Below are 26,797 nucleotides of genomic sequence, written 5' to 3' on the forward strand. Positions count from 1 at the left end.
CTGTAACTCATCCCTCTTTTAAATGAATGCTTTGATCTTTAACATCAGATTTGAGGGAATGACATATTATATGAGACATAAGGGTCAAAGACTTGAAATTCATGGGAAAGAATGATTTGCCATTCAGGGATATATAGTGGCAACCTAATGAAGGTCATTTTACTTTTCTTTTTTTTTCTTTTTATATAATTTTTCTTTTTTTTTTGTCTCAGAGACTATTTAAGTCCAGACGTTTTTGGCAGCTCTGTAGCCTAATTTATGTTTATAGTTGTGGCTGTGAGCCCTTGCAAAGACCATTTGGAAAAGACAAATCAATAAAACTTGCTGGCTTTGTTCCCACAGGAATAAACACACACACAGACTGTTATCAAATATTACTGGACTTTCCACTGTTTTTCTGTTTTTATTTAGGCTAGGCCTACAGGCCTACTACACTAAATCCTCCCTTTAAACCTAACCTCTACAAGTACAATGTTCAGTAAACTAACATACAGTTGTTACATGTAATGTTTTCACTGTGTAAATATATATAAATCGTATTATCATAGATCTCCATTTCTGTAATTAATTTAAACTCTCTGTGACCAGAACAGGTATTTTTAGGTTGAAAATACGTTTTATCTTTGTTACAATTAAAATAATTGCTGTATTTGTCCTCGTTGTGAATGAAGAAGTCCGCAGTGTAACAGTAGGGGGACGTATTTAGTTGTTGCACCGGAAGCGCGCCGGTGGTGTTTTAATGGTACACCAGCGTCTTTTCCGGTCTCTTTCGAATCAGCTCTGAGGAAAGATGGTGAGTTTCGCAGCGCCTTGCCGTCAAAATCCTGTAACATCTGATTCATGGCTTGTTTTTAATCACTGTACCGTTAGTAATATCACAAGCATATATTTCAAGGCTCAATATCATCCATTATGTCTGTGATTCCTTAATGATAAGAAGTTATAGATGATATGTTTATCGGTTAGCATGTCGCTTAGCCTTCCATACAGTTCTAAGGAGCTCGAGAAACATACCGGTTAGCTCTAAACTATCTCCGGTGTTCATTTAAATTAACCTTAAATACGTAGTTTCGGATGTTAATATGTCTGAGACTGTTTAAATGTATAAATTAAACTGTCAGACCAGCGTCACTGTCTGAGAGACTTTCGTGGCATGAGTTTAGCTGGTTAGCCTTTCTGCAAACATGCTAGGTTGTGGGTCCGAGTCTATTAAGCTGCCTTTCTAGACAGCATTTTTGTGCATTATAATCTCAGTCAAGTTAGCTTTCCTTCCTAAACAGGTTTGTTTAATTGCTTTTTAGCATTATTGTTTCTTAACATACTTGTTGAGCATCATAGTCTAAACTCGTTTATCTAACCTAGCTAGCTGCCTAGTTAGACAGCATATTGAGGGTCATCTCAGAATGTAGTCAGCTGTCATCATTATTTATGGGCATAATGGTGGCCAAACCAAGCAAGCTGCACATGAATGAATGCTATGGTAGGCAGCTTGCCATGTTTTAAGTCAGATGTCATATGAAAAGGAGCAATTAAGATAAAAGCAGTAATGTGGATGATGAATTTTTTGTTTTTCAGACGAAGGGTACGTCATCTTTCGGTAAGCGTCATAATAAGACCCACACTCTGTGCCGCCGCTGTGGATCCAAGGCGTATCACCTGCAGAAGTCCACCTGCGGAAAGTGTGGCTACCCTGCCAAGCGCAAGAGAAAGTGTAAGTGTCTTGATTTGTATATGAACTCTCACAGTTCAACGTTTGGTCGTTTTGCATTGATTTTGATTCAAGTAGCTTTATTGGCACGCTACGAGACTTTATATTGCGGAAGCGTAGGTAATATGAAAGAATTAGTTCACCCAGAAATGGAAAAATGTTGAAAAACACTCAAGCCATTCAAGATGTAGATGAGTTTGTTTTTTCATGGGAATAGATTTGGTGAAATATAGCATTACATGACTTGCTCGCCAATGGACCTTCTGCAGTGAATGGGTGCCGTCAGAATGAGTCTAAACAGCTGATAAAAACATCACAATCCACTCCATCAGTTAATGTCATGTGAAAAGCTGTGTGTTTGTAAGAAACAAATCAATCATTAAGACTTCTTTGAGACCTCTGTCCATATTATTGCTTTCTCCAGTGAAAGAGTAATCTCTTAATCAGGAGAGAAATATGCACCGATCAAGCACCACTTATCCAAAATATTTTAACTCAAAGCGTTATTGTGGACTCTTTGACCAGTCGCAATGGTTTAAATTTAAAACACCTTTTTAAGCAAATTTCCATTTTTGGGTGAACTTTTGAGGGAACTGCAAAAAACGTATGCGTTCTGTCTGGTGCATCAAAGCTTACCAATGATGTCCAAAAAATAAATGTCTGAACAAATGACTGTCCAGTGATAACAACTTTTTACTGAGGTAAGCCTGAGATGTGTATGGACTGCTGGAGGAATGCATTTTATTTTCATGCGTTTATAATGTAATTGCTTTTGTTTGTAGACAACTGGAGCGTTAAGGCCAAGAGGCGCAGCACCACAGGAACTGGCCGCATGAGACACCTGAAGGTTGTTTTCCGCAGGTTCAGGTGAGTAAACGTGCATGCAGTGGGTCTGCTCAGATTTTCATGCTTTTAAGGCTTTTTTTTCATACTTGAATCTTGTGGTTTAGTGTTCTCTTGAAGTATTTTTGAACTTTTGTGCCTTTTTCCTGGCATTTTTACAGATTTCTGCCCCATGTAACTTATATGATATAAAATTGTGTTTTTTTTCCCCCTTTGTATATTATCTGGCATTAATACAGTGAAAGTTCAAAGCAGGGTACTGGGTTCGAGTTTTATGCCATAACAATGATATAAACCTTCCTGTTGATTTGATGTTTGCCTAAAACCTGAGTGGCTGCAGTCTGGTTAAATTTAGCATTTGTACAGTGGCTTACCAATGATGTCCAAAAATAAATGTCTGAACAAATGACTGTCCAGTGATAATGATTTTGTACTGAGGTAAGCTTGACCTGTCCATTTTAGATGGGCGTCTTTTAGGATCTGTTTCTGTTCAGTTTTTGTGCAAACCAGTTGGGTTTTGAAACTAGTGTTAAGAGGGACTTGCTCGATAGATTCGAGGTCCATGCAGTCATGGGTATGGGCATGTGAATTATCTTTAGGGCTGTCTGTGACGTCCTGTGGTGTTATGTTGACTGAAGTTTGTTTTTGTGTATTTCAGAAATGGATTCCGCGAGGGAACCGTGCCCAAGCCCCGTCGGGCAGCAGTGGCTGCGTCCAGCTCCTCGTAAACTGTTTCCAATAAAATGTGGTGTTTGAAATGTCTGTCTGAATGCATCTTTTTGTCACAAACACACTCAGAACTTCTCAAACCATTTGAAAACAAGATACCTTTTAATATCAATACCAACTAAACTTGATTGAAAAAAGAGTAACATGGTGAAACTAGTTGGTCTTTATCAGTTTGCATGGTTTTATAGAGTTTTGAGGCTTAAATCTTAAAATTAGCTGTTCTGCTATATAAACTAATGCATGAGAACAGTGATCTTAAGGAATACGATTATTTTAATACATTCAAGTTTTCTTTTAATGATTGCATTAGATGTCCACAGCAATAAAACAAGACCCTGTATTTTAAAACTTTATTCAATTCAGGCACAATCTTAAATGCTTTTTTCTTTACAAATACAAGGGTGTGTAGCGTGTCAAAATTGTGAAATACTCAAACAGCCTCTTCTGAAGACCTCAGTAACTCCTTGCTGAGAATCGCATGTGAACGTTTAAAAATTACAACATGGTGAGAAACTCAATGTGTAAAACAAATGCAGTGTCAATCAAAGTGAAAGCAATAGTGCAGTGATTTGTATTAACGCATTTTCGTAAACGGAACAAACCTGTTTGGAGTTGCTGCAGAAGTAAGCTGTGATCGTGAAGAATTTTTTCGATTGTGTTTGTGTGACTTGACAACATGTCATGTGTTGCAGTTAAAACAGCAAGTGAACATTTTTGAGTGCTCTAAACCCAGACAGAAATCTAGACTCCGCTCAACTGAAGTTCTAGAATGAGAATGGGTGAATTGAGTCTTGTTCTGGAGTTCATCAGGCTCTCTCTTTCTCTATGGAGCTCAGGCTCTAGACCCAGTACTGTTTGGTAGTGATGGGGGGTGCGTGAGGTCTGTGCTTCGGTATGTGGTTCTGAGTGACGTAGCTTGGGTCGTAGTAATCCCATTCCAGAGCAGACGCCCAGGCAGAGCCCGGGAAACCATCACTGTCCATAGAAAGGATACGCAGAGATACACCTAAATGAACAGTTAGGAGAATTCAAAGAATGGACAGACTTCAAATACACACTACCAGTCAGAAGTTTTCTATTTGTAGTGGATATGTAGTTAGTGCTTTTGAAGTCTACTCAATTCAATGAATCAGATAAAAAAAAAAAATAATAACCTGCACTGGCTCCAAAGTCACTGTCCAGTCCTGAACCCCTAGCCGAGGGGCTTGATGATGCCACATAGCAGGAGTTCTCCGGCTGGATGATGCTAGCAGACTCGCATTCCACACGGATCTTATCCAGAGGAGCGCTCTCCAGCTCCATGGTGCTGCTTCTGCGCATGGAAGTCATCCGCATTGAGAACTGTAACCAGAGCAGTTAAACGGTTAAATTAGGGCAAGGGCAAGCTTGACCTCGCATTTCACTTGGACCCAAAACTGTAGAGAAAGCAATCATTTTCCTCGTCAGCTACTAGACTAAGACTAGCAAGAGGGCCCGACGCCTTAGTGGCTTGGGCCCTTATAAACTGGACTGCGTTTCCCAAAAGCTTTGTGAGATAAGTAGATCACGGAGATCATTGCCAGTGCTGGATAGTAACTGATCACATGTAATCTGGATTATGTAATCACATTCCAAAGTACTTGTAATTAGATTATATTACATTTTAAAATACTTGTAATCAGACTACAGTTACTTTTTTTATTGATTACATATTTTTCACAAAAGTTTTTGTCAGGCTTTTATCTTTCTTAGAAGGCTTCATGAACCCCAGTTTAAGAAGCATTGACAATGTTTAATATAGTTAATAAATAACGAATGGAATATATTTTTAATTGTCTTTGCATTTTTATATCAATATGATACAATATTATCCTATTTGCATCAATATGATAAACGAGTTACATCACAAGAAATATAAAAGAAATCAAAAATGTAAGAATATGTAAAATTGTGTAATGTAATGGATAACGTTACTTAGTACCTACAATTATTGTCATGTAATTTGGAATCAGTAATGGACTACAATTTGTAAGTAATATACTCAGCACTAACCATTGCCACCAATATTTTACTCCATAAACAACGCATGGAGTAATTTACCATAAATCTATGGTATTTTGTATCTGATACTACGGTAATATCATGCTTTTTGGACATAACATATAAATCCCACTATATGAGAACGTCAATCAAATGATCATAGTTACACATTTATATTTCAAAGAACCATGGTATTAAAACTTATATCATAAACAAAACAAATGGCACTTTTACCATGCTTTTTGTACATTATAATGCCATGTAAAAACCCACAATATGAAAATGGCATGTTAGTACAGTTTTAAATGACCATTTCTACAAACCATGGAATTAAATAGAGACCATTAGGCCTGACATCTTCAATCTGGCCTGTATATTCAAATTAGTAGAAGAGATTATTTAATATTTCATTAAATCATGTGATTTAGTGTTTTTGACCCTACCCCATTGGGAGTCACGTGCAGTGCTGGTGAGTTCGGTGGCACCGTGTTGACCCGCTCCGTGTCCGAATCACTGGACTGCAGCAGAACCGGGGCGCTCGTCCTCCAGTTCGGCACGCGCAGTGACTCGGACCCGGCGTGAGTGGCCCCATCCGGGCGTAGAAACCTGGCGCGCTGCCCGGTGGCCCTTCTCTCCGCTGAGGAGTTGGGAGGCGCCAGCATCGGCTCCGAGACCGAGACGTAGTTGGTCTTTCTGTTTGGAGCGAACAGAGGCTCATCAGAGAAGCGGGTGATTCTCTGGCGGGTGGAAAACGACGAGTGCATGAGCGAGATTTCCGACCCGCAGCGGTCTCTCTTCCTCTGGGTCATGCGGAACAGCTTGTATCCCACGAACAGGCAGTTGAGCAGCAGGAGCAGAAGGACGCAGGGAATGAGCACCAGGATCAGGAGGGCCAAACTGGACACCGGGAGGCCCTCAGGTAAGTTTGACGAGGGCACAGCCGATCCCAGCTGCGACATTTCATCACAAATCAGGACAAAACAATATGATTTTTATGTTTGCTTAATTGCACCTCTGTTTTATGTAAAATAATGTCAATAAAATGACTAAAACTGACAGCCGACAGTTGAACCGCAGGTGCGCCCCATTGACATCAATTAATTCCTCCAGAGTGCGTCAAGAGCTTTGGCTTTTTACCGACAGTTTGCAACAACTTTGCAATCTTACCTCAGAGATGAGAATTTCTTTGGTGTATTAAGTCGTCTATTTTGTACTTAATCCCTCAAAATAACACAATAATGAGGTTAAATATGTAAAAGTACTTATGCTGGGAGTCACGAGAACTTTTGAAGAGTTTCAGCTGAGATGAAATCAAGCGCTCGTGTCTGACTGGAAACAACACTAAATCACCAGAATGATAAGGAATTAATTAATCGGTGATTGCTTGAAATAAAATGTTATATAAACCAATTTAGGCTACATGTTTTTGCCCCTCGTGATGTCGATGTTCCCCAAATTATTCTGAATAAAAAAGGAGCTACAGTATTCCTAAAATTCATACACATTGCCTTGATGTAGGCTAATTCTTAACAATTTTGTTCTGAGGAGAACTTAAGTTAAAATAGTCATGTCTGCTAGTGTTTTTACTGTTAATTAAATCTATTAAAATTAAATAGAAATAAAGCTTTAATACAATATTAGATGAAAATTTCAAAAACATGAAAATTTGTTGAATTGCCAACTAAGTCTACTTAAAAATAGTTCTAAAATTGCTACAATGAACTAAAATGAAAGCTAAATTAAACAAAATTGTCAGAAGTTCTCACCATGCAATTCATTACTATGTCCGAGAGAGGACAGTATAGTCTAGTTTAGTCTTTTTTTCAGTTGTTGCTCATGTAAATGCAATCACAAACCCTGTACATTTTATTACTTTGAAGCCATCAAACACATATTTAAAATGCTAACCTAACCTTTGATTCCCTTAGGCTTGAGGCCCTTTAGATGGTCCCTTAAGTACTTATAATTACGCCCATTCATTTTGCTTTATCTGAAGCAATTTAGAAATGAGTAATGCTTCCACAGGGACTATACCACTTATATTGGAAGCACAAACACACAGTCGCTGTATGTGTTGTGAAATGTCATCAATGGCCTCATTTGATTTTAGAAAAAGGAAAAATTACAATATTTTTCCTGCATATATGTAGCTAATTTTAAAAAAATGCAGCTGCATAACAGTGGATTTCCCAAGTGAAATGAGCAAACATCACACTTCAGATATAGAATTGGCTTTTTTAGTTTTTCCTAAGAAATATCTGGGATCACACCCTGCTAAAAACAGCCATTCTGACCCTGAGTAAGTGTGAGTGTCATTTTAAACTGAGAGTATGATTCATGGGCCACAAACACGGCTATGACTGACACGAGACAATGTTCTTCTCGCTCAGACAGTTCATATATTTGCACATTTCCTGTGAATACCAGTCTGTTGAGCTTGAGAGAATCATTGCCAAATATGTCCTATCAAATAGTACACTCTTAGAAAAAAAATGGTACCATTAGGGGCAAAACAGCTTGAGGCAGTACTCTCTCATATAATTTATCATCTTTGTATCTTAATTACATAAAAAGCTTCACAAAAAGGATACATATTACTATTTTAAGGTACTAATACACATCTTTTAGGGCTATATTGTACCACTAAAGGTATAATTTTGCACATTTTATGATTGTATTTCAATTGTGGAGGTCCTTCCTTGGAAAAAGATCACTTGTACACAAACTGGAAGATACATTTGAGAAGAAAAATTATATAAATCATGCCTTTTCTTTTACTTTTTCTTTTCTTTGCTTTTCAGATTTTCGCTACACAAGACGGTAATTGATGAACTGGAGTGGGGTGAAATACTTGTGGATTATTGTGATGTTTTTATCAGCTGTTTGGACTCTCATTCTGACGGCACCCATTCACTGCAGAGGATCCATTGGTGAGCAAGTGATGGAATACTACATTTCTCCAAATCTGATCCCATGAAGAAACAAACTTATCTACATCTTCGGATGGCCTGAGGGTTTTAAATCTACTGAGTTTTAATCAACCACACCGTGGCCTCGTATAGCTTTTCTGTTTATTAGTATTCAAATCCACAGAGCAAAAATACCCTTTCTGGTGTGGAATATGAACATCACAGATGATTAATACATAAACTACTTTATTAATCTTTTATCTCTTTGAAAGTTATTTTTGAGGCAGGACACCAAAGGTTACTAGGGTAAATAATGTTCACTAATTTATAGCATCCTGCTTTCCCAGTTGATTAATTACAGTGCATTAAGACATTAAAAGTTTTCTGAAACTTATGTTTAAATATGCAAGCCCAAAAACTCAAAATTGACCTTAATCACTAAACACCTTTTTGCCCTCTCGTATGTAATTTAATGCATTCATCATTCATGGATTAAATTCATGCATGCTTTCTTCATCTTATATCTTGTGTGCTCAACACATTAAAGACGGCAACACCAAATTCCAGTTATTTCATTAATAAAACTTTATTTCTGCTTACAAAACATGCGTTCATCGTACATGCCAGGTCACATCTGAAATTCACATTTTCTCTATATAATCTTTACAAATAATTCATTGGAACATGACACAGGGATCTCTCATAGAGACTAAATCACTGACAGTTCTGTACGTGAGTACAAGGTCGTCATGGTTAAAGAAGTATGCTAACACTTCAGAGTAGCACCATCAGTGCAGGTGCATGTTTAGTGCGTGCGCTGTTCGTGTGTTTCCTCAAACACTTCATCTCTGTACGAATCACACTTAACACAGGTATTACATACCTATATGTAATATGTCTGTGTGAGCATCTCGTCTCACACTGGAGTGTGTGTGCCTCACAGAGACAAACAGCTGACGTTAAGTCAGTCACCAAAATGAGTGTGTTTTCTTTAGTTAACACTGTCCCAAGCTGTGTTTGATGATTTCTTTGCTGCTCGGGGGAATGCGATCAGGGAAAACGACTTGAAATTCCACCAGCAGGTCTCCACGCTGGGTGGGGTTCTTCGCTCGGGGAAGCCCCTCCCCTATAAGCCGTCTCACTGAGCCGGGCTTGATGACATCACTGCATGGGAGGGGCTTCATCTGTCCGTCAAGCGTAGGGACGTTAACCGTACACCCACATAGAGCCTGGAGAGAACACAAAGAAAGAAAACCGTTAAATGTTGTGTCACAGGACCATCTTTGATTTGTAGAGCTATAAAGGTCTGTACCGATCCTCGGCAGCTCTCTTTGTCTTGAGATACAATCTGTTATATCACAAGCTGCTGTGTTTTGGCAGCATAAGAGCTATAATGCCCCTCCGGCATATGTTATGAGCTATAATCCACTTGTCTATATATGATGCTTTTATATAATGCGAGTATGAACGCGGGCGGAATATAGGCCAGACAGCTTGAACATTAGTTACGTAACGTCAGAAAAGAGCCGGTAATCGCTCTCTTTTCTCAATGATGCTCCAGTCTGCGGGGGACGGGAGGGTAAGCGTGGGAAGAGAAAGATGAAGTGGATGTGGAAAACGAGAGAGGGAGAGAGCGAACGAGGGCGAGAGGTTTGGTGTGGAAAGTAAAAATGGAAATGAGCTGGAAAGAACAAAAGAATAAAGAGTTGTTTTTAAGAGCCGATGCCAAATCTGGTGTCTAGAGAACAGGATGGGCGATTTGATGATCACTTTTGTTAATCGGCCAATCATCTCATTTGAATAAATAGTGCATAAAATAATTAACTCTAGCTTGCTTTCTTATGAATATTTCTACAATATATTGGCCAATCAATCTTAAAATGGCCATATATGGATAGAATATTTCCTGATATTTCAGCCAGGCCAATTAATCAATCAATAATTAGCCAGTTTAAGATTGTCAACCAATCAGGCTCAGCAATCAGTGCCAAAATGGCAAAATAGGTCAATTAATCGCCCAATAAATGCTCATTTTAAGATTATTGGTATCAAATGCTTGATGTCTGCTTGACTAGTTAACAGAAGTTTGTCAACTGAATATTAACCATTTCTGTTGTTTTTGAGTAAATTTGGTGTAAAATAAGTGCTGATTTGAAATCATAGTTTACTGTCTTATGTATATATCATTATTATATTTGTCATCCTGCTCTCTAGATATTATTATGGGTCTATTCATAGAAAATGCATGAGGGCGTATAGGCAAAATAAGATCCACTGCTACAGAGGAGCGAATGACAGAATGTGTGTGAGACGATGCTGAGAGCTGAGGAGGTGGTGTGAGAGATGGGAGGGGGAGTGTGTGAGAGTGTGTGCGCTGAGGCTGCGGGGGAGAGATGCTAAATTTAGATGCAGCTCTCTGCAGAGGCTTATTGAGTACTGGCGACTGCGAGGGTACATTTCGTACCGACATGCACACATACACACGTACACACGTACACATCTCACCTCTCGCAGCGTGATAGTGGTGGTGTACACAATATGAGAGCCGTCTCGTCTGAAATGGGCGTGCTGCTTCTCCTTGATAACGAAGGCCAGGTCGTTAGGGGCGTGGCCGAGCATCTGATGGCCCTCCTTGGGGAAGGTGATCCTGGTGCCCTCCTTCCACCCCTTCTTCACCTCTACGTCGAACACGCGCTCTTCTGGTCTCAACGCGTGCTTGTCCGTCTGCCGGAGGCGTGTCAGTTTCACACGCTTCGTCACGCCCACTAAAATGTCCTCCAGCGACACGAGGAGCTCGTGAACTTCTGCCACGCTTGATGGCTTGGGCCCGCCCCTGTTTCCGTGCTGCCGGCTGAGGTGGGGCAGGGGGTTTCGCATGAAGGGGTTAAACAGGTCGTCGTCTGAATCGACTTCAAAGTTGAAGAACATGCGCCAGGAGTGGGCGTCGGCTTTCGAGGAACTGTGGGAGGGGTCACTTTTGTTCCCAGCTGGAGCCACACCCCCTTTGGTCAAACCTTGAAGATGAAAGAGATTTCATTAGTGTGCATGTCTTCGCTTTTATGAAAGCTAAAAGGGTTCATTCGCTGGTTAAAGTATGGATAAATAATTGATCATGTTTGCAGATATTTGCACCCAGCACTGCAAATGTGTGAATCAGTTCAGCTGGGGTTGTGAGAACCCACTGAACTCAGTGTTCATTTGAAATAAGCGTTTGTAGGAAACTTGAAATGGTGATTTATTTTGCATCTTTTGACCTGCAGGTGCATGTATATTAAATATGTTTGTGATTGCACTTTAATCTCACCTTGTTGATCATAGACGCTGCGTTTCTCTGGGTCTGTCAGAACATCGTAGGCTTGTGCAATCTGTTTAAATTTGTCCTCGGCGTCTGTGTCTGGGTTCTTGTCTGGGTGGTAACGCAGCGCCAGACGCTTGTATGCCCGTCTGATCTCCTCCTCATTAGAGTCACTTGACACACCGAGCACAGAGTAGAAATCCAAACACTCTGGTGAGGACGGGGGGCTAGACACCTCGGGTTCTTCACGCGCCTCCTACACATTATACACACACAGATGGCAGGAGTTTAGAGTATGTTCATTTCTCCATGGTTTACCTACACAGGGTGATCCCAAATAAAAAGATGAACTTTCTTGGTTCAGACAGGGATGCAGGCACCATGGACATGAAGGGAATCCCCATGATAGTACTATTGTTAATGACCAATTTTGAATTGAATCACTTGAATACATATATACATACATTTATATATATATCCCACTCAATGCAAAATTTGAATAATAAAAGTATAAAGTATAAGCACATATCATTTATATAACAAATATATTGTATTTTCACTCAAAGTACCAAATAAATAAATAGTTTCTATATTCTCCACTCTGTAAAGCTTGTGAGTGGGGCATATATATATATATGTACACATATTTTTTTCTCTATTATAATATACACTCACAAAGTCTTTGGGTGTATATTAATTGAGAATATAGAGGCATGTATTAAAATGTATACATCTATATATGAGTCCATATTCTGCACTATATAACAAACTCAAACTCAAACCTTTGAGCGTTTATTATATAGTGAAGAATACCGAGGTATATATTCAAATCATATGTTCTCCAATATATGCATATTATTTAGTTGGGAATATAGAGTTGTATACACATCTATATTCTCCATTATATAACATATATTACATATATAACAATTTATGAATCCTCTGTATTCCCCACTATATAGTATGCAAATAAAGATTTATACATTGGAGAATATAGAGGTATATATGGATTTAATATATACCTCTATATTGTCCAATATATAATAAACACTCAAAGTCTGTGAGTGTATATTATGTAGTGGAGAATATAGATGCATATATATTTTAGCATGCATTTTAAATGTGCAGCATCTCACCTCTGAGGTCCATCCCTCCTCTCCGTGGATCACTCGCACTTTGCACTTGACATTCTTGTGTTTGACGCCGAACTGAGTCCAGATGAGAACCATGATGCTGATGCTGATGCTTCTGCTGCCGGTGATTGTGAGCTGAGCGCTTGAGCTGCTGTCTGCTGCATCTCCCGCCGCTCTGCTCGAGCTTTTATACCCGCGCTCTATACACGGCGCCCACGCTGCGTGACCGAGCTTCCCCGAGCACGCCCATTCTCCACGGACACGAGAGGGAATACCGCGTGCCCACCAATCCACGCTGCGGAATGAGATGAGCATCACGCGGATGTGGCAGCCCACCTCTCCATGTGGAGGAGCGTTTCCGGAATTCACAATGAGTCTCATTCCTCCCTCCCTCCCTCCATCCTTCCATCCTAAATTGGTCTCCGGTTACAGACTGTTCTTTTGCCTTGTTGGTCAGATTTTTGGATTGAAAGTTGTGAATGACAATGACGATGGATTTTCGCAAAGAATGGAAGTAAATAAGCACGAAAAATCATGCATATACAAAGGCGAGAATGATAACAGATGAACACAGGGAAATGTGCATATTATATATATATATTTTTCAAAAGGCACTTATGTCGTGCATAACTTATTTCTTCATTAGCCTACTTGGAAGAGACATACTATTAATAGAACTTAGAAACTCGTACAATAAATGCCATTTGGGGTAAAGAGCGTTCAACTAACTAAATAAATAAATAAAATTACTGCGTGACTTCGACACCTGATCATTTTAAATAGATTATTATTTGGAAAGTTACAAATGGTCAGTGGTGATTAGGTAAGATAAGTCTAGTAGCTACCGTAGGCTATTTGAAGTGGATAAAAAAGTTAATCAAAGTTGTCCAAGACTATCATTTTGGTTTTAGGACAACTAATGGAAGTTTTTGATCCACTTCACATTGTTCATTGACCCCTGGTTGAAAACCTTGGCCACACGTGGGAAATTCTATTCTATGCTTGAATGTCAGTTTTATTATTAAATGTCAAATCATGTCTGATGCTTTGAGCAAGCAATAAAGTCTTATTAGAATTTAGTTACACACACGCACACACTTCAATGTCCCTTTAAGTGCAATTAAAAGAGATTAAAAAATACAGCCAGAGCCGCTTCACCCACACATGCAATTACAGGCAATTAACGTGTGATTGTCAAATCTGGTCCCTGTGTACCAATAGTTCTTTATGCTCGTCACGGTGACAGTTCAATGTTCCCATCTCCACGGGAATAAAACGTCTTTGCGCATGCGCAGACTTGTTCTAGACGTTAACTGACCGCTAATGCATTAAAGCGGAGCCTTGGGGAATGTCGCATTACGCAGCGTACGTGCAGGTGAATTAGCGCGCATTCCTCAGTACATAAATGGCCATATTTCCTCAGACGTGACGCCTTCAGCCAATCACAGACGAAAGATGCTTTAGGATTCCCGCTGGTACCGGAAAATTGGACAAATTTGGTGTACATGTCCCTGTCAGAAACGTCAGATAATCTCTAAGTCAGATTTCGTCCATTTTGGAAAAATAGAGAGAGGGAGCGCAGGAAAACCGAGCCGAGTGGTGTGAATGGCACCTTGAAATCTGTCATTATTGACCGGCCGGACATTTCCGTTGAGTCTGGAGAGATGAATGTGAGATCAGGTGTGTCTCTCCGTGAAAGTGTTTGTGAGGAAACCGAGGGAACATTGCGCTAGCGCAGTGTCGAGGACATTCTGGGAACATTGTGCTACTGCGGAGTAAAGCTCAGCAGGGGCTCCTAAAAAGTCGTGATCTAGTGCTTTTAATAACTCTCGGCTCGTGACCAGCGGATGCCGCGTAATTTTCGCGCCCTTATTGTGCCGAGGTCTGTTATTCGCGCGCATTGTGAGTGACCGTTATTAGCGTCGCCTAAAGGGCTAGTTCCTGTTTAAATTAGAAACCATCTATCAAACAAAGTCCGAGTGATTGAGGGATGCCCAGTGAGTTAATCGTTTTCTCTGTTTTAACTGATAAAGCGGGTTTCAGCCACCCTCAGAATAATATAATAAATAGCTTAACCTATAGTATACACTGAACAATTTTCTATAGAAGATGTGGCTGTTTTTAGCATGTTGCTAGGCGGTTGTTGGGATGTATGGTGCTTGTCTATCCATCCCCACAGTTTTCATGATGTTTTTGGTCTTGTCTATGGTATTTTCACCTGTTTTATCATCCTGTAGGTGAAAATTATAGACCTGATATCAAAATAGCACATCTCTTTTCAAAAACACACAAAAATTTGAAGTATCATTTATGTTTGTGGTAAAAAAAAAAACATAACCCTAGTATGAACACTTGTAAAAAAACAGTTACAAATACAAAATCCAACTTATTTGAATACGGTATCATAATTTTGGACACAGCTATACCTTAGACTTAGAGTGACAGGTAGGCCTAAATACAGCGGTAGGCTATATAATAGCTGTCACTATTATACAACTACAGTACATTTTTACTAGTGAAATAGTAAAAGAAATCACATACGGATTTGGGAAAATATTTACCATCCTACAGTCTTTTTAACCTTTCCCCCATTTTATCATATGTGTATGTGTTGTAGGATTCGCTGTGTGTTGCAGGGGAGTGATATTCACAGGTTCGGCTCTTCCTACACCACCTTCTCCTTCTGTGCTCACTCTTTCTCCCTCAGTCTCTCTCAGTAAAGGTTATGGGGGGTGATTCATAATGAGTAAAGTGGCATTTGACAGCACCTCTCACTTCATCTCTCAAGTCAGACTCATTTGGTTGCGTAACTATTTTCATAATTGACTGCTTTAATGAATTCAACTAAGATTTGTTAACAGACCAAGTGATTGTCTGAAAAACATTAATGTTCAGATGGGAAACAAAGACATGAGGTAAGGCGGAGAAGGGAGAACATGGTAAAGAGAACGGACTGTTCTAATAATAGCTCCCAGTAATAGTCAGTGAATGTTATGGAGATACTGCCATCTCCTGACCATCTTGTAGAATCGTTTTGAACTGTCGTGGTAGAACATTTAAAAGCTTTTCTCCCCTTTAAACACTCTAATAAAACAGTTTCCACATACAGGAGGAATGTGAACAGAGGCAAGAACTGCTGAGGTTAGCATGAGCTAAGAGTAAAACACCAGGAGAGACTCTACTCTTGCTGTTAACCAACTCTGGCAGTAATACTGCAGAGCAAACAGCCTCTCATGTGAACAAACCAACTTACATGCCCATCAAACATGAGCCCTGGCCCAAACCCTACTGAACTGCCTGCCAAAACATTTTAGGCATCGTAAGCTTATTCCTCATGTTCCAAAGGGTAGCCGGCATAATTAAGATACCTTTTAGCCAAATTCTAAGGTAGCACATATATCTTTCAAATATACAGTACCATAATATCAGAATGCATTACTGTTCTAATCAAATATGGCTAAACTAAAGGGAAGTTGAGAGATTTCATTTATTTGTCTATGGTGAATCAAGTCTCCCAATTTCAGGTCATTATTAAGGTTTCATTTCATTTAGGAAGCTACATTAGAAGATAAGCTGGTTCATTTGAAACAGCGCTATTGTTTCTGAGCCACAGAACATACAAATCTTAGTCAGATGGAAGTACAGTCATACATAGGACAGATTGACGTAAAATGTCGTCACATGTCTCGAAATGATTCTTTTATTGATGCCAAACAGAAATGAGAGACTCCAAGTTTAGGTTTTCTTATCTTTTATCATAATATGTGTCACCCTTTCTTGTAAATGTTCTTTTTACAATGACTTGATGCAAATCTACCTGCATTCTAGGCAGGCAGTGGATAACTGTAACTTCTAACTCACTGATAACAGGAAATACTGTCCATCTCTTATCTAAATGTTATATGATGTAGCTAAATTGCTGAAGTTTTTTGACCAGAGTAAACAAAGTAAAAAAGTTGACTTAAAAAAAAAAAGGCATACACATTGTGTATACACGTATCCCAATTCTACACACACATTGTGTACAAATGTGTTTCACACTTTCAGAGACACACATAGGACTGTGTGTAATGGTGTGCTGGTATAAACATAGCATTATGGGAATTATTTACAGGGGGTCCATGCCATGTTGTGTACTGAACTCCTGGAAGTCCTCTGGAATGGTGTCTGGAAAAGATATTTATGTATATGAAACAGAAATGTTTTGTAACATTCTAAATGTTTATGTTTGTGTTCTCACCATTGCAGCGGTACTTCAAGTTTGACCAGATGATGTTCTCTTGAGAGAAGCAGAACACTCCCAGTCTTCCTCCTCTCATTGTGGTATCAATTGTCACCCCAGAATCTGCCACCAGCTCTGATCCCTCATAGAAACGAATCCTAAATATACATACACAAGTCTGCACTGAATCATTTTTATTTTTAACACAATTTTCTTTCTCAAGTAACAGCTTGCTTGGATTCAAACTTCAAGTAACCTGAATTTTGATTGGCTCACCTGATGTATCCGACTTGTGGGCGGTGCTGCAGGTACCAGCGGTATGATACCTTGTCCTTCCAGCCAACGTTTCTTGGATCTTTCCACAGGAGACGAACCTGATCATTAGTGTCACCTGTATGCCAGAGAGAGTTCCTCAAATGCTCTCCTGGACCAGTCTTGGACTTCACGGCCTAAGAGCATGAGACAAATATAGAGTAATCTTAATTCCCTGCAAGACTTTCTCTCAAATTTAGACATAAATCTTGAAAGTCATATGATCCACCTTCAGCTGAATGCCAGGTTCAGCTACGGCTCTGAAGGGCGTAGCCTGCCAGTAGGTCTGCTCCGTTTGCTTCCACATCACCACATAGAAACTGGAAGAGTCTTGGTAGCCAAAGATGAAGCCGGCATAGTCGTCATCAGTCACCGTATTCACATGGAAGGTTCCCTCGAAATCAACACCGCTGAATGCAGTGTAACCTGGTCATCGGAGAGGGGAATTGCATCATCCATAGAAATAATTTAATATATCATTAACCATGATGGGCAAACATGCATCTTCTCACCAACAGCAAGGCCAGGGTCACTATTCATAGTCTGGACGATCTCCATTCCCTTTGAAGCAAGGCAAAGAATTTATCAGCATTGCACGTCTTAAACACAGTTTTCTGTAGAGATGTATCAAATGACTTTTATGCTCGTCACGGTGACAGTTCAATGTTCCCATCAAAAGTCTTTTGCTGATCTGTCACCTGGTTAAGAACCACCCAGTTGGGGTCAATCTGAGCATCACCCTCTGGGTCCAGTACAACCGTCTGATAGGCTCTGAAGTCTGTCAGTGTGATCTCTGCATTTTCTGGACAGTTATCGATCCTGTCGATCACCTTGTCTTGGTCAAAGTCTGATTCGCATATGTCGCCCACTCCATCATCTGTGGAAAAATGAATAGGTGAGTGAGGGATGATTGAAATATGATTCCTGTAATGAAAAATACGAGACTTTGAGAATAATGGGATATTTCAGTTTCTTACATAAAGGTAACATATGGCTTTAGAAGACTTGGAAGACCATGCAAAGTCATATGTCAGCTATTTATATGGAGTTTGACAATCACTATTCATTTCTGTTTTTATTCTCTGGACGTTCTGCTTTCCGTGTATTGTTCCAATGAAGAAAACAGGGTGAGCAGATGATCACAGAATAAAATACAGTACATACTGTCTCTATTTAAGGATTAATGGTGTACTCACTGTTGTCATCTATTTGGTCAGGGTTGGGCACCAACCGGCAGTTATCTGGTCCAGGAGGCAGTGTGTCAGGAATACCATCATTATCATCATCATCGTCACATTCATCTCCCAGTCCGTCTTTATCTGTGTCCAGCTGGGAGCTGTTAATTACCATTGGGCAGTTGTCTTTGCTATCTTGGTGACCATCACCATCGCTGAAGGATACAAGAAATGATATCACAGGAGTGCTTGGACAAATTTCAACAGAAATTGTACATTATTGTCTGATAATTCATAATTTGGTGTAAAACAAAAGAAATAAGGAAGCTGTATCTCTGTTGCACAAGTGATGGACCATCTCATACCTATCTTGATTTGTATCGCAAGAATCTCCAACAAGATCATTGTCAATGTCAGACTGGGAAGAAGAGGAGTGAATATTATATAAATATTTAGTATAGTAGAAAAGTACAGCATTTGAGGAATATATAGTTGTCTGCCAATCATGTACCTGATTTGGATTTGGGATGCCAGGACAGCTATCACATGCATCTCCCACCCCATCCCCATCACGATCCAGCTGGTCACGATTTTTCACTCGCTGGCAGTTATCCAGGAAGTTTTTCAACCCTGACGATCAATAAAAGCAGACACCAAAAATGGTAATGACTTCGCACCAGAAAGACAAAGACAAATCTTTTGTTCGAACCAAACATTCAAGACTTTTACCATCTCCTCATTCTCTTACCATCTCCATCCATGTCGTCATCGCATGCATCCCCGAGGCCATCAGAATCTGTGTCTCTCTGGTCTGGGTTATCCACTCGGATACAGTTGTCACATGCATCGCCATGGCTGTCCTTATCACTGTTCAGTTGATTTATATTTGGCATCAGCCAGCAGTTATCCTACAATCCATGCATATGTACAAGGAAAAAAGTTTACTTCATCATAACCAGAGATAGAAATGCAAGATTTAAGAGATTTTTATAGGAATTAGTGTGAGATTCTGCAGTGCATATAAACAACAACGCCATGAATGTGTGCATTTACCTGCTCATTCCGTATTCCATCTCCATCTGCATCTGGGTCACATGCATCTCCTTTCCCATTGCCATCTGCATCCTCTTGTCCCGAGTTTGGAACGGTAACACAGTTGTCCTGGTATTGAGGAAACAATATGAATCAGCTCTCCCAGAGACAGGCAACTGATGTCACCGGAGCCCTAAGCAAGTCAATATCGATTGCATTGTTGCCATAGTTACCTTTCTGCAGGTTGGGTCTCGACAGCGCAGCTTCTCATCAGGATACCCGTCGATGTCAGTGTCTTTACCGCAGAGATAACCGTTTCCAGCCCATCCAATGCCACACTAGAACACAAACACACCCTTAGCATTTGCCCTTGAGCATAATGCCTTTTTCATATATATGCGTGTGCCTCGAAAGGGTACCTGGCATGTGATGGTACCATCTCTTTCCACTATGCACTGCGCATTGGGGTCGCAAGGGTTCTGTAGGCGGTTTCCGCAGCTTTTCTCTGGCTTACAACCTCTATTCTGGTCACCTGTAAATCCGCTCTTACATCGGCCACATTGATATGATCCCTACACAAGATAACACACATTTTGAGGCACTATTCTTTTGTTTTGCATTTCTGAGTGACATAATGGCACTTTGCCTCACAGAGATGCATTGCGAACAGGTCAGTTCTCACCACAGAATTCACACAGATGGAGTTAGGGGTGCATCCTCCGTTATCTGGTCCTTTACATTCATCGATATCATCACACACCTAAAGAAAATATAGGAATTAGGAGATAAATGACCTTTCAATCTTTTAATCATTGGCTGTGCATCAGAATATCAGTGGTCATTTTTTGAACTGCCTAAACTTTGCTTTACAACATATGACCTGCACACAGTGGTGCTGGGGATAATGCTGCAGCTTGATGCTTCACTTTGCGTAAAGTTTAATGCATTAGGGAACTCTGACACAAATCATGCAAAAGGGCCCCAAGTCATCAGTGACGTACCTGCTTGTGTGTTTGTGCATAAGCTACGCCAACACCCTCCAGTGGTTTGCCAGTGAATCCAAGAGGACATGCCTCACAGCGGAAACCTGGAGCCATGTTCACACACCTCACGCCAGGGAAGCAGGGATTAAACTGGCACTGCATTAGACACAAACATGCATGACATTTATTCAACCCCGAGATTGAATTCTGGCTCATGGTCCTTTCCTCTCCCATTGGTTTCAGTTTAACTCTATACTGTCCTATCAAAATAAGGAACTACAGGTTTATCTTGTTTTATTTCAGAAGATCAGCTTGAAAAATGTTTCAGTCCCACGCATTACTCAAACTTGCATCTTTACAAAATTTTATTAGCAACATTTTGATCAATCGATCATCCTCAGGCTATACCAGATCATCAAGAAAAAGACATTTGTCTGGATATGACCTCTTGAACAGATACGTACCTCATCAACATCGTCACAGCTGTATCCATCTCCGGTGTATCCATCAGGGCATGGACCACACTCCACCCCCTCAGCTGTTTCTATACACATGTCATCACGGAAACACACTCCAGGAGTGCACTTTGGTTTCACCACCTCCGTTCCATCCAGCCCTAGAATTAACCAATGGTATTTAGCATTTATGGTGTGGTTGGAAGCATTCATGATATGTCTGTAATTGAACACTCCATAAATACACTCCTGCTTCAAATCTGCTTCAGCTTTAGTGACTTTGAAGTTGTGACTGGAGTATTTGTTTGAGACGTTGCCGTGGATATTTGTGGACACCGAAAACGTCTTGTTTGGGTTCCTTATCTGGATATCTGCATCAACAAACTCATGCATATCACGCATGTCTTGCTCATCATAATGTCTTACCACAGGCCTGGCACTCAGAGATGGTGTTTCTGAGGAAAGATGTTTCCTTCACCTGTAAACATGCGTGCAAGCAAAAATCTTTGTAAATAAGGGATAGTGGAAATTAAGAACATTAAACAAAAGGGTAATTGTAAGGAAGGCTTTACCTGCTGAATAAGAACATCTTTAAGCTCATTAATGACCTTTGTCAGCTCCAGCATCTGATTTGTAAGCTGTTTCGTGTTAAGCCCTTTATAAACAACAAAAATGCTGATCTTATCATTTTAGCAGATAAACAGTTTATTCACATTTTCTCTCTTTCTTCATCTCTTCCTTTGGAATCTGTTACTTAAAGGTGTACTTATTAATTAAGCAGATGTTCTGACTGTCATCTTGGATGGAAAACATTTGCTGATGCCACTGGAAAATGCTGTATTTGTAAACAAACCCCTAGCAACCAATCAGAACACCCTAGCAAAACACTGCGACTACCAATAACTCTATAGCATTGTGGTGGCAAATTGTGCACATGCACCACTCGTGTTTTCTTCAGAAAATGTAAAAATTACCTAAAGTCTGTACGGAGTCACTCTGATGAGTGTGGCAGCCCTGCAGCGATGCAACATTTTCCATTGAATCACCATATGCCAGTTTGAGCTCCTCCAACTCCTCCTGCCATCAGAACAGAAAGAGCACAATGGGGAGTTTATGTTAGTGTATTAGTGCATGCAACGAAAACCTCCAAATATATCTCTCAGCATGTGAGTGTATAGCTATTGAATATGTTGTATACATGTGCTTTCCCCTGCATAGTTTTGAGCTCCACTCCCTGGTGATTGTTTAGGCCATTAAACACAGCTGGTAAATCTCTCAGCGTCTCCACCAGCCTGCAGTCCAGGTGGAGCTCCACCCCAGGCACCGGTAACACCCCCTCATTGTGCGGGAAGCCCCTTGGTTGGCCAACCTCCAATCCCTTCAGATGGAAGAGCAGGCGATGCTTCTCACCATCAGCCAGTTTCAGGTTGTTGAAGGTGACGGTACTCATCCTACCATCTCTGCGCAGGTATCGTAAAGTAGCTACAGAGAGAGAAAGAGATAGATAATGTGAGATTCTATATTATTTTCCGATACCACTTCTGTATTTATCCATTACCTGAACATTTCTGTCATTTTTAGAGCTTAAAACCTTGTTTTCAAATTGGGTTGCAAATTTTTATAGTAAATGACAAAAACAAATGAAGCCCATATCAAATATTTAATCATAACTCTCACAGTCACTCTTCAAGAACTGAAATATCTAAATTCCCTTTATCTTTTGATATATACAAGGTCATTGTGCTATAAAAACTTTCTGTAAGTTTCGGAACTCAAAACTTTCTTAGTCTAAAAGCAGTTTATATTAAAGCCAATCTGCCAAAACAACTTGTGGAATGTGCCGCTTTATAACTTAATAGTGTGGCTACACACCACCTCCGCAGAAGATCAACGCCTACTTCTACATCGCTGCCTGTTTAGCCACGCCCACTGATTTGTGCACACAGTTGGTGTGTAGAAAAGCAAACGCAGGTCTATGCAGAGACCCAAACGATAAACTTTATTTGATTAACTTTATTTTTAATTAAGTGCCAGACCGTGTCAGCAAGAGCTCGGTCTTTGGTTCACTTCATTCAACTGCATATTCGCTTACAAACAAGGCACAATTCGATGCAGGATTTTCGGAAAGGTTGAATCTAAAAGATGATGCTCTGACTATATTACATCCGATGTCGCACCACACAAGTGTGAGCAACTGATTACCTGATCACTATTGCTCTGTCAGTTTTTACAGATCATTTGATAATGTGAATCCATCTGTGAAGGAGTAGGCTGTCAAACATAAACAACTATTAGCCAATCACAGCAGTGGGCGTTTACTTCCGAGTCTACAATCCGCCATTCCTTTTCAAACGGAGCGTTCTGATGAGAGGGGGCTAAAAACGGGGCAGAAAATAGCCAATTCTAAATTATTATGTTTTTTGATGTAAAAATCTTGATAACATTATGAAGTGAAGTGACATACTGCCAGGTATGGTGACCCATACTCGGAATTCGTGCTCTGCATTTAACCCATCCAACGTGCACACACACAGCAGTGAACACACACACACACCGTGAACATCCAACGTGCACACACACAGCAGTGAACACACACACACACCATGAGGCAGCTATTTATGCTGGCGCCCGGGGGAGCAGTTGGGGGTTTGGTGCCTTGCTCAAGGGCACCTCAGTCGTGGTATTGAGGGTGGAGAGAGCGCTGTACATTCACTCCCCCCACCTACAATCCCTGCCGGCCCGAGACTCGAACCCGCAACCTTTGGATTACGAGTCCAACTCTCTAACCATTAGGCCACGACTTCCCTATAAATGACATTTATAACATTATAAATGGTCCTCAGAGAACAGTATAAAATAAAAAAACAAAGGCAGTTCACGCCCACTTTAATGTCAAAAGTATGGTATAGTCAAAGTTTACCTACCTTTGTTGAGTTTCCCAAGCACAGAAAACTCAAAGTACTTGCTGTTGTCTCGTGGATTGTACAGGCTGAATATGGTGTTTCCGGTTCGAGGCTGGAGACGGAACGTTGTGAGAATAAAGAGTTCTGTTACTCCCTGCTCTGCCAAACCTCCGTGCAGTAGATCCGGTAGGCAGTCCGGTGACGTTAAGAGGTTATACACTGCAGGAAAAATGTTATTTAAAGGTTATATAAGTGTTAGTCAAACACAAAGCATACTGCTCACAAACATGTAGTTGTTTCTCAGGCTAATGCATGCTGGGAGTGATGCCCAGGTTGATGTCATTTCTGTTAGACTGTAAATACTGTTCCTGTTTATTTAGCTGGTTGCATAAATGTTTAGGGATTTGTAGTTCTTTGAAGTTTGCAAATGGCAAGTATTAGTTGTTTTTTAAAGCATAGCACAGCTTGACTGTAACCAAAAGTCTAATGGCATTCAAACGCATTCAAATTTTGAAGGTTTTGGCATTGCGAATGGGATAATAAGTGTGTGTCTGAATGCTGAAACCCAGACCGTATCTAATGTGCTTGATGAGTGACATACAATTTGAGCAACATTAGACAAAAATATAAACATTTTGGTTGTTGTGTTCCAGAATAAACAGAAAAAGCTTGAATTTCAGATTAATATCTTGAGGTTTTTAAACAGAAACTCCTGTAACTGGAGCAACTGGTCTGAGATTGACAGGGATCGAACTGGATCTTATCCATTAAACATTTTCACTGGAAAATTTCATGGAAACCAGGTGAACGGAAGGCCGTTGCGGTGTCAATGCCGGATGTCAAATACAGATGTTGGTTGTTATGGCGATGGAAGCTTGCCATTGGCTGAACAGGCAAACATAATGTTGTATGAAAAAAATTTAATGACTCAAGGATGACGTCTTTCCCAATATTTTAACCAAGAGAGATGGTCTGACTCTAATTTTCATGCCTTAGCAATCAGCACATCAATACAACTAAGCAATATTCCCACAAAAACCAAGGCTTTTGTTGTGCTTCTTGTTTATCTTCACTTTCTTGTGAAGTAAGAGTATAGTTTGCTCAAAGCGCTGTTTGTTGCTCAAAAGCATTATTTCTGTTCACAGATGGTGTGCTGAAATATTTACATGCTGGCTGTGATTGCCAACATGTGTGATTTGACTTTATGTATTATTTGTCATTTTAATGTACAAACAGTCACATGTCTTGAAGTAAATATTACATTGACGTTGAAAAGGGGGAATGATTATGGTCTGGTAGGTGGAAGCACTCTGTGTGTGTGTGTGTTTTCTTTAAGTATTATGTGTCCGCCTTTCAGATTCAATAAAATAATGCAATCTCACCCTTGCTGCAAAAGACATTATGACTTCTATAGCCCAGAATGAACTACCGTTCTCTCTCTCTCTCTCTCTCTCTCATACACACAGGCAATTACCAAAAATCTAAATTGGAGCCTGATGCTTTGTGATAAACACATCCACATTGTTGGGACGGATAAATTGAGAAATCAAAAAGGCGATGACAGAAAAATGTGGGAAAGTAAAGAGGAAAAGAAAATCAAAAATGTGAGAAAACAAAGAAACCAGCCATTACAGAAGAAACCAGACACTTTTAGACTGAGATATACAGCTCAGTGTGAGATTTTACGAGACAGACATAGAAACGATGAGGAAAAAGTGCAAGAGGGTAAATAAAACTACAGTAAAAAAAAACTTAAATACTTGCAGGCGGCTTAACTAGTCATGAATTAAAGAAACATTTTAACCTATTAAGGAAACTTTGTGTACTCACCGGTTGATTCTGCGCTTGCTGAGTTGAAAGTCAAGATTAGAGAAACGGCCACGAGGAGATGCATCGTGCCGGTCATCTTTATCACAACCTTCTGCCACTCCACAGAAGGAGTGTGTGAGAAAAATCTTATGAGAGCTGATCTTAGATTCCTTTGTGCCTTTTGGCTTCAGTGTCTTGTATGTGAGAGTTCTGTAGAGAAAGTCTGTGTGATTGAGCAGAACTCAGGAGTGAGGGACAGAAGAAAAGATTGAGGTCTGTGTGCCTTCGGGTTTTAATGATGTGTGTGTGTGTTGGGTTGAGATACAGGCTGTCTATCAACTCACAGCAGCTGTGGTGGGTGGAGCTATGAGTCTAACAGACACCCCCATGCTGAGGGGGGCGGAGCAAAGAGCAGTGCTGTATAATTGGCAGGCCTGGCTGACTCTTATTGGTACCTTTTATGAGGTTCCATTTGTTCCACATCCTTCACTCCGTCCTCCTTTTCCCTCCATCGGTTCTTCCTTTCTCAGGTTTTCACATACTTTCCTGTCATTTTGACTGGCAGGTGCCGTAAAATACGTCTGCCGGGTTGGATCTCTGGGGAATTGTTTAAAGATAACTGGATGGAGGGTTGCTAATGTTCCATGAAGGTCTGATTCTTGCGCAAAGGATTCTGTAATAAAAAATTAATTAAAAAGTCAGATACACATGTGAGGCAGGCAAATGGTAACAGCCGTTTAATGATACAGCAGCAATTGGGACCAATTATCTCATCTTTCAACTCAATGGCAGTTTAATAACATTCAAAGTAGAACTTCACGAAAGGCAAAGAAATGTCTATGAGACTATGAGCTACACGTATGTTTTTATGTCTATCTATTCAATTCAATTGGTCAAGCATCACTATTATCATACTGAGGTTTCCCTCTCCATATCTAGATCGCATTCCGGGGGGGTCCCCCTCAATAGAAATCGCAATAACGTTCCCTCCATCGTCGGGTGCTTAGAATTGTCATAACACCCCCCCCCTACAGCGTCCCTCCCCACTACACTCAAAAATCGTAGCAGTTGCCTAGCAACCACATAACAACTACGCAGCAACTATCCATAACACCTTATTAACTTACCAGCAACCTCCCACAATGCCCTGCCAACAGCACAATACCACCCAAACACCTCAACAACGCCCTAGAAACTTTTCAAAATACCCCAGAAACTTCCTAGCTATGCCCTAGCAACCTCCCACAATGTCCCAGCAACCACCTAGCAA

At 40.3% G+C, this 26,797-nt stretch overlaps 4 protein-coding genes across 4 annotated transcripts; 1 reads left to right on the top strand and 3 right to left on the bottom strand.

Moving 5' to 3' along the window:
• Positions 1-741: 741 nt before the first annotated feature.
• Positions 742-3,313, top strand: LOC306862440 (large ribosomal subunit protein eL37). The gene is made up of 4 exons (XM_079405247.1): positions 742-793; positions 1,576-1,711; positions 2,491-2,575; positions 3,210-3,313. Exons 1-4 carry the CDS (start codon positions 791-793, stop codon positions 3,277-3,279), a joined length of 294 nt encoding a protein of 97 aa, XP_079261373.1. The 5' UTR covers positions 742-790; the 3' UTR covers positions 3,280-3,313.
• Positions 3,314-4,119: 806 nt separating this feature from the next.
• On the bottom strand, positions 4,120-6,258 carry LOC306862715 (protein huluwa-like; the record flags this gene model as incomplete). The annotated part of the gene is made up of 3 exons (XM_079405638.1): positions 4,120-4,286; positions 4,435-4,621; positions 5,743-6,258. The coding sequence occupies 3 exons, from the start codon at positions 6,256-6,258 to the stop codon at positions 4,120-4,122; spliced, it is 870 nt and encodes a 289-aa protein (XP_079261764.1).
• A 2,513-nt stretch (positions 6,259-8,771) lies between these two features.
• LOC306862716 (dnaJ homolog subfamily B member 5-like) lies at positions 8,772-12,976 on the bottom strand. The gene is made up of 4 exons (XM_079405639.1): positions 12,640-12,976; positions 11,513-11,759; positions 10,714-11,222; positions 8,772-9,437 (listed from the first exon to the last, which is right to left on the bottom strand). Exons 1-4 carry the CDS (start codon positions 12,949-12,951, stop codon positions 9,204-9,206), a joined length of 1,302 nt encoding a protein of 433 aa, XP_079261765.1. The 5' UTR covers positions 12,952-12,976; the 3' UTR covers positions 8,772-9,203.
• Positions 12,977-14,934: 1,958 nt separating this feature from the next.
• Positions 14,935-25,835, bottom strand: LOC306862765 (thrombospondin-4-B-like). The gene is made up of 22 exons (XM_079405743.1): positions 25,549-25,835; positions 23,740-23,937; positions 22,014-22,297; positions 21,790-21,892; positions 21,388-21,470; positions 21,242-21,293; positions 20,825-20,976; positions 20,379-20,516; positions 20,060-20,137; positions 19,797-19,949; positions 19,611-19,715; positions 19,399-19,506; positions 19,094-19,253; positions 18,857-18,975; positions 18,711-18,763; positions 18,367-18,560; positions 17,869-18,047; positions 17,683-17,731; positions 17,400-17,596; positions 17,135-17,307; positions 16,877-17,016; positions 14,935-16,803 (listed from the first exon to the last, which is right to left on the bottom strand). The coding sequence occupies exons 1-22, from the start codon at positions 25,622-25,624 to the stop codon at positions 16,745-16,747; spliced, it is 2,853 nt and encodes a 950-aa protein (XP_079261869.1). The 5' UTR covers positions 25,625-25,835; the 3' UTR covers positions 14,935-16,744.
• Positions 25,836-26,797: the final 962 nt, after the last annotated feature.

The sequence above is a fragment of the Barbus barbus genome (genome assembly GCF_936440315.1).
Source record: "Barbus barbus genome assembly, chromosome: 43".
In the NCBI taxonomy this organism is placed as follows: domain Eukaryota; kingdom Metazoa; phylum Chordata; class Actinopteri; order Cypriniformes; family Cyprinidae; genus Barbus; species Barbus barbus.